Consider the following 19,255-nt stretch of genomic DNA (forward strand, 5'->3'; position numbering starts at 1 on the left):
ATCAGGTAATTTGTATTATTCTGTACGTAGCATATTAGGAGCAGGTAATGGCACCCCACTCCAGTACTCTTGCCTGAAAAATCACATGGACAGAGGAGCCTGGTAGGCTGCAGTCCATGGGGTCGCTAGAGTCAGACATGACTGAGCGACTTGACTTTCACTTTTCACTTTCATGCATTGGAGAAGGAAATGACAACCCACTCCAGTGTTCTTGCCTGGAGAATCCCTAGGATGGGGGAGCCTGGTGGGCTGCTGTCTATGGGGTCACACAGAGTCGGACAAGACTGAAGCGACTTAGCAGTAGCAGCAGCATATTCAAAATAAATTATAATATTATACTAGCAAATTTAGACGGAGAAGGTGATGGCACCCTACTCCAGAACTCTTGCCTGGAAAATCCCATTGATGGCGGAGCCTGCTAGGCTGCAGTCCATGGGGTCACGAAGAGTCGGACATGACTGAGCAACTTCACTTTCCCTTTTCACTTTCATGCATTGGAGAAGGAAATGACAACCCACTCCAGTGTTCTTGCCTGGAGAATCCCTGGGATGGGGGAGCCTGGTGGGCTGCCGTCTATGGGGTCGCACAGAGTCGGACACGACTGAAGCGACTTAGCAGCAGCAGCAGCAGCAGCAGAAGCATATTCAAAATAAATTATAATATTATAGTAGCAAATTTAGAATGATACATCATCATATACTCAGGTTATAAACTCTTCTGCTAAAATCTAAAGGATAATTGATGAATAAGATATGTCTAGCAAGAAAATAAATGGCAAGATAAACCTTGTTTAGGTGGAGAAGAGAGGAATTCATCAACAGCTCCGAGGATAAAGTTTTATTTCCTAGCAGAGTGACTGATACCTAGTTCTTTTATATTATCATTTTAACATATTTGTACATGATATTTTGTTGGCACTACTATTTCATAAGCACTAAGGGGTTATATTCCTACTAAAAACAGTAAAATGCACCTTGCTTAAAGTTATCTGTATTTCTCAATAACTTGTAACTTGGAAAGTAGTTTATACTCTGTAAAAATGCTGATGTGTAACTTATATTTTTAAAAGTAAGAAAACACACTTTTCAGTGTTGAAAGTGATTTGGATGGATTAACCAGGTTTTCAGAGGAAAATAACTCCCAGAAATTTAATCTGTGCAAAAGTACAGTGAAATCTCACTGACTGCACTATGCACAGAATATAGTAAATATATATATATATATATATATATATATATAATATTGAAAGCATCCATAGGAGAAAGGACAGAAGATGCTTCAAGAAACTTTGCAAACAGTCTGGACTTGGAGTAGTTGTAATATTCAAACACATTCAAATTGCTGACCGTGGAGCAGAATCGTGCAGCAGCTGAAGGAGGGTAGCGTCAAGTTCTTTAAAAAATGTTATGTGCTTTGTAATCATCATCAAACAAAGTAACTGACACAAGTGAAAATCAGACACCACATCACAGCTTGCTTGTGCTCCTAAGTTTCAGCACTGAGTCATGTTAATTTGCAAGTCACTAAGAGGTAGCAAACATCAACCATCTATCCATGTTTATACAAAAGCTTATTGTTATAAATTTTTTTTTTGCATAAAAACTGAGTTTTGTATACCTTTGGGTATAGAATTGATGTTTCTGTATGCAGAGCTGTAATTATGGATAACAGCTGACAAGTCTTAAATTTTATTTCATGAAAAACAACTTAAATTTAGTCCTTGCCACTTCTGCTACTGTTCAGGAACATCTCATTGTAACATTGTGCATTCTGGAATTAAAATGCACAATTAACTGATAAAGATAACATGTATTAAAATATAAGAATGGTAAAATATTTCTAAAACAGTAAGATTTATCAAAATCTTAAAATGGGTATGCATTATTAGTTAGAAATAATTTCATTATGTATCAGTTCAGTTCAGTTCAGTCGCTCAGTCGTGTCCGACTCTTTGTGACCCCATGAATCGCAGCACGCCAGGCCTCCCTGTCCATCACCAACTCCTGGAGTTCACTCAGACTCATTATTTATAAATACCAATAAAGTTATAATTCTGATTGAATACATTTTCCTCTTAATCATAGGAATAGATGGGCACAGATCAAATAGGCAGAACTGGTGACATTTTAAATTAGATAGAAACATATTTAATAAAAGAAAATACAGCTTAAGTTAAATTATTTTATTGTTTTGCAAATCAAATACTTGTGATCCTCAGTCTTGATTTCATAAACTTTGTAAGTATTGTCAATCGAAATAAAAATTAAAAATGTTTTCAGATGTTAAACATTTTAAGCAATTTGGATTTTCAAACTACCAAGATTTCAATATAATTGCTTAACTATTAAAGGGCATATGCTCTCACTGGATTATGTGTGGTAGAATTAAACTGAATAAATATGGTTTGCAAACTGGTATACCTGGATGAGGTAATCAGGAGAGGATCAGGAAAGGAAGGTCTACATGCTCTTAGTCTGGACATGTTGGAACATGTCCAGAACAAGGCAGAAGCAGAGGAAACCAAGAGTAGAGGTGTGCAGTCAGAGGTGACAAGTCCCCAGGTGCAGGCCTCCATTAATCCCCATGGGCATTTCAGGTGTCTGTTCTGTAGCATCCTGCCCCCACAAGGAGTGGGTTTATAATGCAAGTGAGGTGGATTTCTAAGATGTCACAAACCCAAACCTGCAGTGTGAAAAAAATTAATAGTATGATTTAAATGAGATTTTTGCAAGACTTTATATTAATTCAAGTTTTAAAGTGGAGAAACAACCCCCAAAATTTATCATTATGAAAACTGACATGTAAGACCTCTAGTGGGATTACATTTACAAATATTATTTTTGGAAAATATTCAATACATATTCTCCAAAATCTAGAGGACTTGGTCTTTCTGTTTCTAGAACAAAAAGAATTTGTTTCTAAATTCCTGCAAAGGATGACAGTTTATTTTCCCTAGGGAACTCGAATAAGACATTGGATAAACATGATTCTTCAGAACAAACTTTTATATCTTAATGAACACCTAAATTAAGTGGGAAGGTAGCAGAAATAATCTGTGAATCCAAGGGTTCACAATTTCTATTTATAATTAGTGTAAAATATCTGAAACTTTTGTTGACTTACAAAAAAAGCACTGATGTACAGATTAGGGAGAAGAAGTGGAATTTCTGCATAAAATCACAGATTTACTTGGACATTTGGTAAAGGTCTCACATGGTTTGCTTTATTAACATTACATGACTTCACAAATTGATCTCCCACCAGCAATATGACAGACACTGAGTTTTGTTCGTAAAGGTTTCTGGTAATTTTATTTTGAACTTTTGAATGTGTTTTTATTTCTAAGGTCTGGGAATTGGGAACATGTTCTATGTTTTTTATGAAGATGGAATCAAAGTGATACAACCCATAGAATGTGAATTTCAGAGGCACATTAAGCCGAGTGAAAAGCTCCTTGGATTTCAGGCAAGTGTTTAAAAAATTCCTTTATAGTTTTATGCAGCAATTTTAAGTAGAATTGTATTTTGGAAATACAATGAAATCTATACATATATGAGACATTAGGGGAAGACCATATTAAAGCTATGATATTACTTGTTATTCTATTCAGGTTTTATATTTGAAGAGGAAAATAATATATTGTGTATTCTTAATTGCTTGTTTGTAATCAAAATTAAAGCACTAAAGTTGAATACCAAAAATGAACATGCTGCCTCTTTAATTTACAATGTCTTTCATTTTGACGGGCAATGGTTACACAGTAAAAGAAAATAAACTGTAAATAATCCAATGAAATTAGGGGTATATTAGCTGCTTTATAAATGTGAATTCCCTTTAGTTTTTCTTATTTTTCATGAGCTCACAATGGAATGAATGACTTAGATTTAGATGGAAAAACATCAATTCCTTTATTTATTGATATCCATCTGTACCTTACCTTTCACAGAAACAAATGTTTTGTGTAAAATTTTGACACAGCATTCAGAAAATAAAAGAATATCTGACTAAATAGGCATTGATTTTACATATTAGGGAATATACTTTTGTACAAGGTAATAAGAAATTATGTTTATACTATGGCATATTCTGTTGTTATTGCTTAGTTGCTAAGTCAAGTCGAACTCTTTTGCTACCCCATGGACTGTAGCCCATCAGGCTCTTCTGTCCATGGAATTTCCCAGATAAGAATATTGGAGTGGGTTGCCATTTCCTTCTCTAGGGGATCTTTCTGACCCAGGGATCAAACCTGCAACCCCTGCTTGGTAGGCAGATTCTTTACCACTGAAGTCCCATGGAGATATATATATATATATATCTCCACATAAATATATGTTTGTACACCAAAATATGTAATACTGAAGGTACCTGCATTACCTATGTGTTCAGTCACCCAAAAATAAAATATTGGTGCACCTCAGAATGCAACCTTCTCTTGAACCCCTATTTTAAGGTTCACATGGTCTCAAGATGTGAGCAAAATATATATTAATGCCCTGGTTTAGATACTTTACTTTCAACTCCTGTTTCCAATCTACTAGTAGCCAGTGTTGCCATATGTTAATTTATGGAAACAATGGTTTGCACCTTAAAGCCATATCCTAGGATGAAAAGGAAAAATTATTTGACAATGAGATGTTAGGCCAGCACCTCTTCAGACACTATAGGACAAAATGACCTAATGTTTCCTATTTTAAAGAAAGCAAATAATTTAACCCAGTATGTGTATGAATATTTAAAACAAATAAAACTACTTTTTGATTTAAAAATATTTCATTTATAGGCTAAATTAATAAATAGAATCATCACCATTTGTGTTAATCAATAGTTTAACAAGTATGAAAACATTTGAAATTGAAAATGCACTTTAGTTTTATAATCACATCAAATCAATACTGACTAAATGCATTTTGAATAAGTTGTGCGTTTATGTAAATAAACACATATAAAAATACTAAATATTTGTTTTTGAGAAAACAATTCAGTCAATTTTATAGCACATTTATAATTTTATAAAAACATGTAAGAAGAACCTACTGTATAGCACAGGGAACTCTATTCTCTGTAATGATCTATATGGGAAAAGAATCTAAAACAGTGTACGTATGTGTGTGTCTGTATATATATATATATACACACATATGTATATATACACATATACACATATGTATATATATGCATATATACAACTGTACAGCAGAAACAAACATAACATTATCAATCAACTGTACTCCAATAAAAGCTATTTTAAAAAACAGTATGAATGATAAGTCTGATTTAACAGACAGATATCAGAAACTTGGCATCCAAATGATAATTTAAATCCAAACAAAATCATTTTACAGAGGAGTGTTTCTCTCAGATTCCTATAGAATTAGCAGTTGTAGCTAACTATTTGGAATCTAAAGCTGAAAAAAGCAAGGAAAAATTGTTTTTATAATTTTGTGACACATCTGGACAATAGGGATGTTAAGTTTATTTAACTGAATGTCTCTTTTTTAAGCCTTTCTGGATATTTAGACTTCCTTCTAAAACACCTGAAGTAGAAAGCATATAGAATTTTGTGTATCTCTCTCTGTATGTATATAAGTGTGTGCATGAAATAATGAAAGTGAAATGTTAGTTGCTCGGTCATGTCCTACTCTTTGCAACCCATGGACTGTAGCCCACCAGGCTCCTCTGTTACCATTTCCATCTCTAGGGTATGTTCCCAACCCAGGGATTGAACCCAGGTCTCCTGCATTGCAGGTACATTCTTTAACTTCTGAGGCACCTATAAATAACACACACACACACACACACACACACACACACACAATGTATATTTTTCTATAAGAAAGATAAAAATTGAAGAGGTGATAGAAACCAGACATCAGTGATGACAACCTTAGCTCACATCCTTCAGCCTGAGAATCCACATCCACTGCATATACCGCCAATGACAAATCAGGGATAATTGATTATATAAACTAATTAATGGCTTCAGAATTTTCAAATCATAGCCCCTGTAAATCTTACATTGTACATATGGGATACATATGTCATTGTACATATGGGATTAATTCTAGAAATGCCTACTGTGAAACAAAAAGATATAAGGACAGAAAGTTAGTGTCCCTACCTTATATAAAACAAACATTTACAAAATTTCTACATGCTAATGGAAAAGCAAGCAAAATGAGTAGGAAACATTAGATTTGTATTTTTCAGGAGAAATTATCAAATAGTGTGTGTTTAAATAGATGACATTCCTGAAATTTGAATATTGAAATTAAAATACAAATACATTTTAACTAACCAATATATTTGGTAAAGCACTAAGAATCATATGGAGAATGGAGAATTGGCTAAAAGTACATCCTGTTTATAATTTTCAAATACAGAATATAGGGTTTTTTGCTTATACCAAAAAAAGAGAAATTTCTTATGAAATTATTATAATCAATATATGTGAAATAAAGGCTAGAGTAGATAAACTTTTATTTGACATTGCTTTATTTTGTTATTCCTTAATGTGATAAGAGTTTAAATAATTGGAATATGTATACAGAGACATTTTCATGATACACAAGCATACAGAAGTAGAAAAAAGAAAAGTTGATGGTGTTATGCTCTGAGAATAAATACTAAACTAAATAATTGCTTCTTGTGTGAATCTATTTTGTTTTCTGCTTAAACACAAGAAGATGTTAATTTTAGAGGATGAAAGCTATCTGGTGCCACTTTCTACTAGATTTACATGTCTAACTATAAAGTAATTTCATGAGAAAATTTCTGGGTCTTATGCCAAAAGAGATGGGAATACCAGACCACCTGACCTGCCTCTTGAGAAACCTATAAGCAGATCAGGAAACAACAGTAGGAACTGGACATGGAACAACAGACTGGTTCCAAATAGGAAAAGGAGTACATCAAGGCTGTACATTGTCACCTTGCTTATTTAACTTATATGCAAAGTACATCATGAGAAACGCTGGACTGGAAGAAGCACAAGCTGGAATCAAGATTGCCAGGAGAAATATCAATAACCAAAGATATGCAGATGACACCACCGTTATGGCAGAAAGTGAAGAGGAACTCAAAAGCCTCTTGATGACAGTGAAAGTGGAGAGTGAAAAAGTTGGCTTAAAGCTCAACATTCAGAAAACTAAGATCATGGCATCTGGTCCCATCACTTCATGGGAAATGATGGGGAAACAGTGTCAGACTTTATTTTTGGGGGGCTCCAAAATCACTGCAGCGGTCATGTATGGATGTGAGAGTTGGACTGTGAAGAAAGCTGAGTGCTGAAGAATTGATGCTTTTGAACTGTGGTGTTGGAGAAGACTCTTGAGAGTCCCTTGGACTGCAAGGAGATCCAACCAGTCCATTCTGAAGGAGATCAGCCCTGGGATTTCTTTGGAAGGAATGATGCTAAAGCTGAAACTCCAGTACTTTGGCCACCTCATGCGAAGAGTTGACTCATTGGAAAAGACCCTGATGCTGGGAGAGATTGGGGGCAGGAGGAGAAGGGGACGACAGAAGAAGAGATGAGTGGATGGCATCACCGACTCGATGGACCTGAGTTTGAGTAAACTCCAGGAATTGGTAATGGACAGGGAGGCCTGGCATGCTGCGATTCATGCGGTCACAAAGAACCAGACACGACTGAGCAACTGAACTGAACTGAACTGAGGCCAAAAGAATATTTTTCTCCAGAAAAAAAAAAAAAACAGAACCAGTAGAGTTAATATTAGATCTGGATTTATATCTCTCCATCACTAACTTTGCCTCCATATTCTAATTTTAAGGAACTGGCTCTGGTAATGGTTGGTGGAGTGGTATGTGTGTCAAATTTATAGGGCCGACCAGGCAGCAGGAAATTCAAATATGAGTTGATATTCATCATGGACTCCAAAAGCCATAGACTGAGTCAGCAGACTGTTGATACAAGTCAGTATTGGAGTCTTGAGTCTGACATCTGTAGCCAGACTAGAAACTCAAGTATATTTCTTTGTGGAAGCCATATGGTAGGCTTTCTTCTTCTGTGGGAAACCTCAATCTTAAATCTGAAGGCCTTCAACTGATTGGATGAGGTCCACCCACATCATAGGGGGAATGATCTATCTTAGGTCTATATTAGAGCCAACAATTAAATGTTAATCACATCCATGACACTTTCACAGAGACACCAGACTAGTTCTTTTTATTATTTTATTCAGGTATAGTTGATCTATAATATTATGTCAGTTTCTATTGTACAGCAAAGTGATTCCCTTATACATATATATATATATATATATATATGTATTCTTTTCCATTATGGTTTATCACAGGATACTGAATATAGTTCCCTGTGTCATACAGTGAGACTCTGTTGTTTATCCATTCTCTATCAGATTAGTTGTTGACCTAAAAACTGGGCAACATAGCCTAGCCATAGCCTAGCTGACAGAGAATACAATCCACCACATCTCACTATCTCCATCAGTCAAGGCTTTGATTAAAATTTTTATTTCCAATGTACTTGGGAATACAGGTACTTCAGTACCTGCCTTACACATGGCAGGTAATCAAATAACATTTATGAAGTGCATTTATTGAAAACTCCATTGGGTATAGCCTTAGACTCTTCATTCTTTATACATTGTCTGAGTTTATAGTTATACACATCTATTCTCTTCTCAACCTTCTATTTCTCCTTACTTTACAATTCCCACAAACACCATTCCTCTTTTAACGTGTTTGTGAAAAATGTTTCATAAAATTAATGGTCATTGAATTGTTTCGGGGTAAACATAATCTCTGGGCTTCCCGGGTGGCACTAGCTGTAAAGAATCTACCTGCCAGTGGAGGTGACATAAGAGATATAGGTTCGACTTCTGGGTCAGGAAGATTCCCTGAAGGAGAGCATGCAACTGTCTCCAGTTTTTTTACTGGAGAATCCCATGGACAGAGGAGCCAGGCAGGTTCATGTCTCACAGAGTCTGGACATGAATAAAGTGACTTAGCACACACACATGCAATCGATCTCATGAATCTATTAATTCAGAATCACAGTCAAAAGATACTGTGCAGATGCTCAGTCCAAGATAGGTTAGAGTGCTAATATAGAAAAAAATCTAGTTCTTCTGGATTTTTGGACATAAATCTCTTGAGTGTGAGTAGAGCAAATGAGGATTTTGGAATCATTTCTCCCCCACACACACAAAAAGATTAAACATAGATATAATATTTTTCAAAGTCACTGTTGATATTAAGAGAAGAGCAATGCAATCCCCAATATAACTCATTGACCAGTAATATTTAGATTAAAACAAATATTTAGAGTATAGAATTTTTGATGAAATCTCTTAGAAGATGCTGTTTGCTTGCTCTAAATAAAAATTCAATTTTGGTGCAATGTCAGATTGCATCAGATTTCAGCTTTTAATAGTGAGCTGGTTGAAGATTCATAGAATGTTCTTTTATTTATACTTTCATCTGTCCTTTGTCCTTTTTGTGTGTGTGTGTGTGATGTAGCCTAACTAGATAGGATTCTGGCTACATTTATCCTAGTTGTATATGTAGTTTCATCTTGTCACCAGCAATAAGTGTGAACTTCAAGCAAATAGAATTCTATCCCAGACTTGTAACTTCAGAACTCAAACTGAAATGGATTTGGAAAAATGTTTCAATTACAGGTTCAGGGATGACAAGCTTTTCCAAGGTTACCAACTTTTTCACTCTTCTGTTTTTCAAGTATTTTGTCAACATATCTACATGTCTACAACTCTTTTAATCTTCAACACTTTTTTTTTTCCTTCAGTTCACTCAGCTGCTGTTGTCTATATATACCATGGTATTATGTATTCTTTTCTGGAGACTAGAAGAGCTTGAAAGAAAATCACATATATCTTATCATGCATGTGTGTGTATGTGCGTGTGTGTGTGTGTTAGTTGTTTAGTCATGTTGAACTTTTTGCAGCCCCATGAACAGCAGCCTGCCAGGCTTTTCTGATTTCCCAGGTAAGAAGACTGGAGTGGGTAGCCATTCCCTTCTCCAGGGGATCTTCCCAACCCAGGGTTGGAACCTGGGTCTTCTGCATTGCAGGCAAATTCTTTACCATCTGAGCCTCGAGGGAAGCCTGTGGTGGCTCAGGCCCTCATCATGCACGGGTCTTATGTTTTGGAATGTGAAGATTCTAGCCCTCGTTTTGATGCAACTTTAAGTCTAGGGGAACATATTTTCTGCAGAAAGTTTGATGTAAAATGTCTATTATCTAGGGTTAGAATTCCCATGTAAGAAAATTGCCTTGTCTTTATAACTAATATGATTAGCACTCTATTAGAATGGAGCTTGTACATAGGGACAGTTTGTCCATAGTGTGCAACATACTCAGGAATCAAGAAATTGAAACTGAGATTAGAAATGGGAAAACAAACCTCTCTTTGCTATGTCCATATTTCTCTCTCTGCTGGTGTTCCCCTTTCTAAGAGCAGCTCAGACTTCAGGGCTTTTCTCAATTCCCTTCTCAGCATCTCCTTCAGTTTCTAATCCAATTATTACCTCTTCAAATTCTATCCACAAAAATAATTGTTAAAACATCAGCCCCTTTATACCATGAACACAATTCATTTCCCCATGAAGCCATTGAGCAAACTTTTTAATTCAATACCACTTGTATATTTCAGAAAGGTAATCGAAATGTTTCCCCACTTATTCTGTTCTCAGTGGGTTTCTATTCAAACATGGCTTAATTTACAAAGAGTTATAAAATGATAAAAATTTAAGCTTTCATCCCTTTGCGATTACAATAGTATCCTGCAAAGGCTACCTAAATAGAGTAATGTAAACTACCTCTAACTATTTCTTAGAAGATAACGCTGTAGATTTTAAAATAAATAAATTTATGAAATTGGTCTTTGAAGCCTTGGATTTAAAGAGGCCTTCTAATCTTTCATTAAAAATCACACTCACGAAATTCTCACATTGTGCCTCTAATGCACTTGAAGTATGCAAGCCTAACATTAGGGGACAGTCGTGCGAAGCATGTAAATTGTTCAACAGTATTTCAATGGAGTTCTATAGCATATTAATTGGGTCAAGTAATTTTATCTAAAATAACATACTAAATCTTCGAGAGATTTGAACCAGCCAAGTTATTTGGATGTGATCAGAATTATGTACATGTCTCAATGTATTGCTATCACATTTTTTATATGAGGGATAAGGATTCACTGTATATACCTAAGCACATGTTATGTACTTTAGAAAGAAATGTGCTTATAGGAGTTTGGATTTTTTAATAGAAACTTTTTGAGGCTAAAATTGAAGATCTCAATATAAAAATCATTCATACAAATGTCTTTAAACATGAAACGTTTTTACTTGAGCATTTCAATATTACATAAATCAGTCTATGGCTCTTAAATTACTGTTTCTGGTCTAAGATTTAGCTTTATTCACACAAAAAAGTACCAATTGACTTATTCAAAGCAACAGATTGGCATGGTAAAAAATAATAATAATACAAAAAATTTAGATTAAAAAGTAGTAGTTTTTTTACTTTGTGCATCCCCAATCTGTCTTCATGTAAGTAATCACATTTAATCACTTTAACTAATGTGCTTAGAAATATTTCTTGAATCATCAATATTAGATGTTTTCTTGTGATGTTTCTCTCTGAAGGATAATATTGCTTACAAAATCCCTAACTTTCTTCTTTTCTTAATATGTTGAAAACTACATATTTTTTGTAATGTTTTGAGGATTAGATTTATGATCTTCATGATTTATTCTAATTTTAGTCCTTATTTTTTTCTTTACATGTCTTAAACTTTATATTTAACTTTAATCTCTTGCTTGATTTCCCATTGCTAACATTTTCTATTTCAACCGTAGTTGTCAAAATATTAATTTAACACTGAAAGCTTGTCATTTCATTAATATCTTTTTCATATTTAGATAGGTCATTAGTCTCAGCTTGAACAATTTGAAGGAAGGAAAACAATATAGAAAATTAATGTCTTTATTAAGTGACTAAATCACAAATTTTTAAAATATTGCTGAAAGTTTACAATGATGATTCAATATTTCTCCATATAATTTATCATATAACAGTTTTATGTTTTCTAAATTTCTTAAAATATGTAACTTTCAGTGTACAGATATAATGAATATAATTGTGCAAAAATTATCTTATGTCCTATAGTTTACTTTTGAAATTATTTAGAAAGCTTAAAGATGCAAAAAAAAGGGAGGATTATATAATCTACATACATAAAGGATTTACACTAACCTAAATCACAGAGGCAGTTTTGGTGAATTCTTATTCCATATTATCTTCAGTTTATTACTTGAGAATATTACTGAGCTGGATAGTGTGGCAGAACCTTTTCAGATTTGTCAATAAAAAGGGGCAAGACCAAATGCAATTCTGAAGACAATATAATAAAGATATAGTTTTAAAGAGAAAATACAAAAAAAATGTACTTTTGATCTGTCCTCTTACCACCCATAAAGAAGGTAGGTGCAGAGGTAAATTATTTTTTAATGTAATGTTTATTTTTAAAGGTTTACAACATTTGATTTTAAAATGGGTATAATTTTATAGCTTTACATTAATTAGTACAAATATAGCAAAATATTTTGTATGTGTATAAATTATCTGGCCAGTATCCACTCACTTCATACCTATGAGAGATAGAAGTTTTTTGCAATAATAATCATTAACTAGTTAATAACATGAATCCTGCTAAAATGACTTTCAAAGAATGTTGACCAGAAAAGTAAGGTGCAATGATACTCAGTATAGGTGCTCCTATGTGGAGTAAATTAATGTGTGAATTATAATACAGTTCAGAAGTACACATGTATATAATTATCCTCTAACCAGCCTTATAATTTTTGAAGATAAATCTACCATACTTCAGAATAATATTTTTCAGTCAAATGACATTTTGAAAAAAATGATTAAGCCTGCCTTCCACATAAAGCGCCCTCTGCCAGTTAATATGGGGAGACAGTGAACTCCATCAAGATGACCCTGTGCCATTTGCATTGTGAGATTACTTTCCTCCAAAAACAAATTCCTAAATAATATACACTGTACTAAACAAGTGTAGAGAATGCAATAATCATAAAATTACCTCAATTTACACTTCTTTTTTTTTTTTCTCTTCTCTTTTTTTTTATATTTATTTTTTTTTATTTTTAAAATTAAAAAAATTTCAGGTATACACGTGCTCCCCATCCTGAACCCTCCTCCCTCCCCCTCCCCATACCATCCCCCTGGGCCGTCCCAGTGCACCAGCCCCAAGCATCCAGCATCGTGCACTGAACCTGGACTGGCATCTCGTTTCATACATGACATTTCACATGTTTCAATGCCATTCTCCCAAATCTTCCCACCCTCTCCCTCTCCCACAGAGTCCATAAGACTGTTCTATACATCAGTGTCTCTTTTGCTGTCTCGTATACAGGGTTATCGTTACCATCTTTCTAAATTCCATATATATGCGTTAGTATACTGTATTTATGTTTTTCCTTCTGGCTTACTTCACTCTGTATAATAGGCTCCAGTTTCATCCACCTCATTAGAACTGATTCAAATGTATTCTTTTTAATGGCTGAGTAATACTCCATTGTGTATATGTACCACAGCTTTCTTATCCATTCATCTGCTGATGGACATCTAGGTTGCTTCCATGTCCTGGCTATTATAAACAGTGCTGCGATGAACACTGGGGTACACGTGTCTCTTTCCCTTCTGGTTTCCTCAGTGTGTATGCCCAGCAGTGGGATTGCTGGATCATAAGGCAGTTCTATTTCCAGTTTTTTAAGGAATCTCCACACTGTTCTCCATAGTGGCTGTACTAGTTTGCATTCCCACCAACAGTGTAAGAGGGTTCCCTTTTCTCCACACCCTCTCCAGCATTTATTATTTGTAGACTTTTGGATCGCAGCCATTCTGACTGGCGTGAAATGGTACCTCATAGTGGTTTTGATTTGCATTTCTCTGATAAGGAGTGATGTTGAGCATCTTTTCATGTGTTTGTTAGCCATCTGTATGTCTTCTTTGGAGAAATGTCTATTTAGTTCTTTGGCCCATTTTATGTCAACATTTTTTAAATGGTTGCTAGACAGAGTAAGCTATTCAGAGGGAGAGATGACATAGATATTCTTAGAAAAGTAATCAGTAAAACATGTCTTGCTCATCAACTAATGTCCCCCCCAAAAAAAATCTTTAAATTAACATTAAAAAAAATCATGCATTTAAAGAAAGAGAAGGGCACATATTTCTGGTATACAATTGCATTCAAATTGCTTGACCTTTTTCATTAAAAGTTTAGCTTTGTTTCCTATTTATCCTATGGATTTATAACAATAATAACTAATTTAATTTACTCAATTTAATAAAAGAACTAGAAAGCATCAAGGAATAGAATCTATATGAAAGTCCCTTAAATGGCTAAAGATAGTTTGTTAATGCTTATGATCTCCCAAAGTAAACTTCAAGCTTTTTGCCTCAATCCTGTTTTGTAGAAGTCATTCCCTCAACTGCCTGAAAATCTGTTTCACAGGTATTATTTATTTAAAAATCTACATTTGCTTAAGTAATAAGAACACAGAGAAATGAAATACATCAAAATAAAATTGCTTGGTTTATAATACATGTGGGGCTTTCCAGGTAGCTCAGTGGTAAAAACCCCTCTTCCAATGCAGGAGACACAGGAAATGTAGGTTTGGTCCCTGGGTCAGGAAGATCCCCTGAAGGAGGAAATGACAACCCATTCCACTATTCTTTCCTGGACAATCCCATGAACAAAGAGCTTGGCAGGCTACAGTCCATGGGGTCCCAAAGAGTCAGGCATGACTAAGAACATGCACAAAATACATTTTAAATGAATCTATTTGAATTAGTTTATCTTGATGCTTCAAATGAAATGTCAAGGTAAATTAATCCAAACAGAGTCTTCTTATAGTCCTTTTAATCTTTACTATTAATCCATAGTTGGAAATGACCATTTAAACAAATATTCTCTATTGTTACTTAAAAAATTAGAATCAAGAACAAAGAAGTAACTTTCATCTTTCTATATTTTTTATGTGTTATCAGGTGAAAAAAAGAATTTTAAAATAATTTATATTCACCCTATCTAACCAAATTACCCATTGTGCTTTGTTAAATAAAGTTAGGAAAGAGTACATTTGCTGTTTCATAACTTTTGTACAAATCACTTTTATAAAAATCAAATCTTCATCACTTTGGAAAATGAAATGAAACACAACTAATTTTTTAATTACAACTATCTACATTACATTTATTTGAACTGATCCATCATGAACCTTGTGCATCCATATAATTTACATGTCCTGATATCCCCCATATTTTTCTAATTCCTTTAGCACTTAATATTAGTTTTCAGTTCAAAGGACATTTTGTTGAACTCTACTGGTTCTTGTATCTAAAGGGAAACCCATGGTCTTAACATTTAATTTGATTTCCCCATTATTCAAATGTATGCCTTTCCAAATAGACATTAAGTCCCTGCCCCTGGATTCTCAGTGTTCACTGAAATTTGGATCAACCCCAAGCCAGGAGAACCAACAAACAAATTATTTAGCCTTGCATTCACAAAACGTCTAAGGTTCTTTCATCTCTTATGTTCTGTGGACATTTGAAATTTAATACTCTACAAATTTATTTCTTTTTAAATTGATTATTCACCTCACTCCTGTGAAGATGGCCATAATTAAAAACTCTACAAATAACAAATACTAGTGAGGATATGGAGGAAAAGAAACCTTCCTACACTGTTGGTGTGAATGTAAATTGCTACAGTCAGTGTGGAAATCAGTACAGAGGCTCCTCATAAATCTAAAAAGGGAACTACCATATGACCCAGCAATTCCACTGCTGGATATATATCCAGAGAACATAAAAACACTGATTTGAAAAGATTCATGCACCCTTATATTCATTGTAGTATTATTTGCAATACTCAAAATATGGAAGCAACCCAATTGCCCATCCACAGATGGATGGTTAAAGATGTGATTTACACACACACACAAAAACACACACACATACAGTAGAATATTAGTCATGGAAATGAATAAGATTCTGGGAATTCCCTGGTAATCCAGTGGTTAGGACTCTGAGCTTTCACTGCCAAGGGTCCAGGTTCAATCTTTGATTGGGGAACTAAAATCTTGCAAGCTGCATGGGATGGCCAAAACAAAACAAAAAGGAAATTCTTCCACTGGCAACAACATGGGTGGATCTAATACAATAACACTAATACTTCTAAAAACTAATAAAATATTTTCTGCTTAAGCAGAATAGAAGTAATTCAAATACCTTTGGTTTTTTTCTTTTATTAGAACAATGGACAAATTCTAATTAACCCTCCAAATTTCTAGATAAGGAAATTGAGAAAAGATAATTAGCTCAATATCATAGAACTGCAAAATGATAAAGGGAAAATTTTTCTTCTTATTATGCAACTGTTATTCTATATTTAAAACACCTATCGAAATTCTTAAATATACACAACTTCCCTCCAAAGCATTTTGGAAACTTAAAAAAATGATGAAAAATTCATAGACTGTTATAATTTTCATAAAATGTAGCCCATGGTGAATTTTCTATATGAAAATAACAGGTAGCACTTATTGCTCATTTGACCTTTTCAAACATAACCTCATTTAACCCACAGATTAGTCCTATGTGATTGATAATATTATACAGGTGACATAAAGCTTTAGAGGAGTATTCATACAGCTAATGTGATTATAAAACTGGACTATGTCTATGTCTGGTTGACCTCAAAGCCTATTTTTTAATCTCTCTAATACATTGTTTCTAAAAAGAAACCAGTCCTCAGTTTATGATACTGTAATGTTGTCTGCTCCATTTTTATTATATCACTGAAAGACACACATGCATTAGTTCAGTTCAGTTCAGTTGCTCAGTCGTGTCAGACTCTTTGCGACCCCATGAATCACAGCACGCCAGGCCTCCCTGTCCATCACCAACTCCCGGAGTTCACTCAGACTCACGTCCATCGAGTCAGTGATGCCATCCAGCCATCTCATCCTCTGTCATCCCCTTCTCCTCCTTCCCCCAATCCCTCCCAGCATCAGACTCTTTTCCAATGAGTCAACTCTTCGCATGAGGTGGCCAAAGTACTGGAGTTTTAGCTTTAGCTTCATTCCTTCCAAAGAAATCCCAGGGCTGATCTCCTTCAGAATGGACTGGTTGGATCTCCTTGCAGTCCAAGGGACTCTCAGAAGTCTTCTCCAATACCACAGTTCAAAAGCATCAATTCTTTGGTGCTCAGCTTTCTTCACAGTCCAACTCTCACATCCATACATGATCACTGGAAAAACCATAGCCTTGACTAGACGGACCTTTGTTGGCAAAAATATATACACTAACTTCATATTAAAAGAAAGGATGAAAATGTCTATTTCTATGTGGTCTGAGTAACTTTGATATTCTAGAATCAAAATAATGCTGTCTGGCAATTTTCTTTGATAAGCCAAATTAAGGTAAATCAGCCCTAAACTGCTATGATTACCTATACTTTGATTAATATGAACTGGACTGTTTATGATATTTTCATAAATGAAATGGCAACAATAATTAGATAAATTGAATATATCTAATTGTAGAAAACAGCAGTTGTAAAACTTGTGTTATAAGCGGTGATCTTGATTAAAAATTGATGAAAGTACTTTAACTTCATTGCTTTAAAAAAATTCAGTAAGGGAGATAACCATTGATATTAAATTGTTTAATATGTTATTGTATGTTTTTTAATAAATTTAGTTATATTTTATATATAAATGTATATATAAAATATAAATGTAAGTTATATTTAGCAAAGCAAGATTAAAAGGAATACATTATATCTAGTGTATTCATGAGAAGCTCAAATTTAAATACAAATATTTGTATACCTGAAGATTCTAAGTGATTATTTTCCATTTCTATACTATTCTCAACTTGGTAACAAATGATATGCCACTGACAGCTATCCAGAGACCATAATTTGAAAATGCTCTAAAATTTGGTTTCTCAATGATTCTGGATAACATGGCATAGGGTTTAACATCATGTTTGAGAAATACACACCTTTTGGTTCCACTCCCTTTATTTTTGCTACAATAAGTGATATTTAAACATGCATTTGCTGAAGTACTATTGTACTTTCCCCAGTATGTTTGGAAAATGTAGAAAGACAGGAATAGCAAAGGCTAACATTTTAGGTGGGAATGATAATGCATGATTAAAGGCCAAATCATGTTACACCGAATGTAAATGCTATGAAAATTCAGACAAGAAGAAACGAGTAAGACTCATAGTAATTAGGGATGAATTATATAGGTTTTGGAAGTGTGGCTGTAAATGTAGATTGAAAAGAATTTGATTAATAAAATGTGTGATATGCTTTTTAGTCACTGAGGGAAATTATTGGTTTTTATGAAATATTGAGGAGAACAATCTTGCTGAGAACAGATCATTTGTTGGAAAATAATAAAGATCACCATTACATATTTTCAGTAAGATTTAATTTTTTTCTTTTGCAAAACTTTTTTTCCCCCAGTTCTCAGCTATCTCCAAGGGAGCAGAATCTCCTGCCAGTCTTAGGAATCTGACTGGTAGAGAAGCAGTAATGTTAAGCCAGGAGAACTGCTGAAATCTTATTTTCTTAAAAAAAAAAATTGGAGTATTGTTGCTTTACAATATTGTGTCAGTTTTGCTGTATACCAAAGTGAATCAGCTATACATATAGCCCCCCTGTTTTGGATTCCCTTCCCATTTAGGTCACCACAGAGCACTGAGTAGAGCTCCCTGTGCTGCACAGTAGGTTTTCATTTATTTATTTTCTACATAGTAGTTTATATATGAAACCAGTTTATTATCATAGTTAAGGATCTGATCAGTGAGAGAATCAGGTCGACAATATGTCTAGGGGTTTTCAAATTTAATGCTTACATTTTTATCAAACATCAAAGCCTCTCTCTTTACCTTTGACTCAAAATTCATTCCAAGTAATTCATTCTGGATCTAGAAGCATCTATATACTACTCTTGGGTGAACCCACAATGTGGCACCCACGTTGAGTGTATACAGCTTAGGTAACCTGATTTGTTGCATGCTTATTTCTGCCTTCTTTATAATACTATTGCCAGTGTGTTTTCATTCACAGCTATGCAAATGACAGAATGCATTTGTAACCCAAATTATGCAGAAGTTCATGTATTTGCCTTTCTTTATATATTAGA

At 34.3% G+C, this 19,255-nt stretch overlaps 1 protein-coding gene across 1 annotated transcript in view; it reads left to right on the top strand.

Annotated features, from left to right (window-relative positions):
- The window catches only part of FSTL5 (follistatin like 5), a 928,941-nt gene that overhangs the window by 816,209 nt on the left and 93,477 nt on the right, over positions 1 to 19,255 (top strand). Inside the window, exon 12 of the mRNA XM_061384275.1 lies at positions 3,347 to 3,465. Coding sequence (XP_061240259.1) covers positions 3,347 to 3,465 — 119 coding nt within the window. The remainder of the gene's footprint in view (positions 1 to 3,346; positions 3,466 to 19,255) is intronic.

This window comes from Bos javanicus, chromosome 17 (assembly GCF_032452875.1).
Source record: "Bos javanicus breed banteng chromosome 17, ARS-OSU_banteng_1.0, whole genome shotgun sequence".
NCBI lineage: Eukaryota > Metazoa > Chordata > Mammalia > Artiodactyla > Bovidae > Bos > Bos javanicus.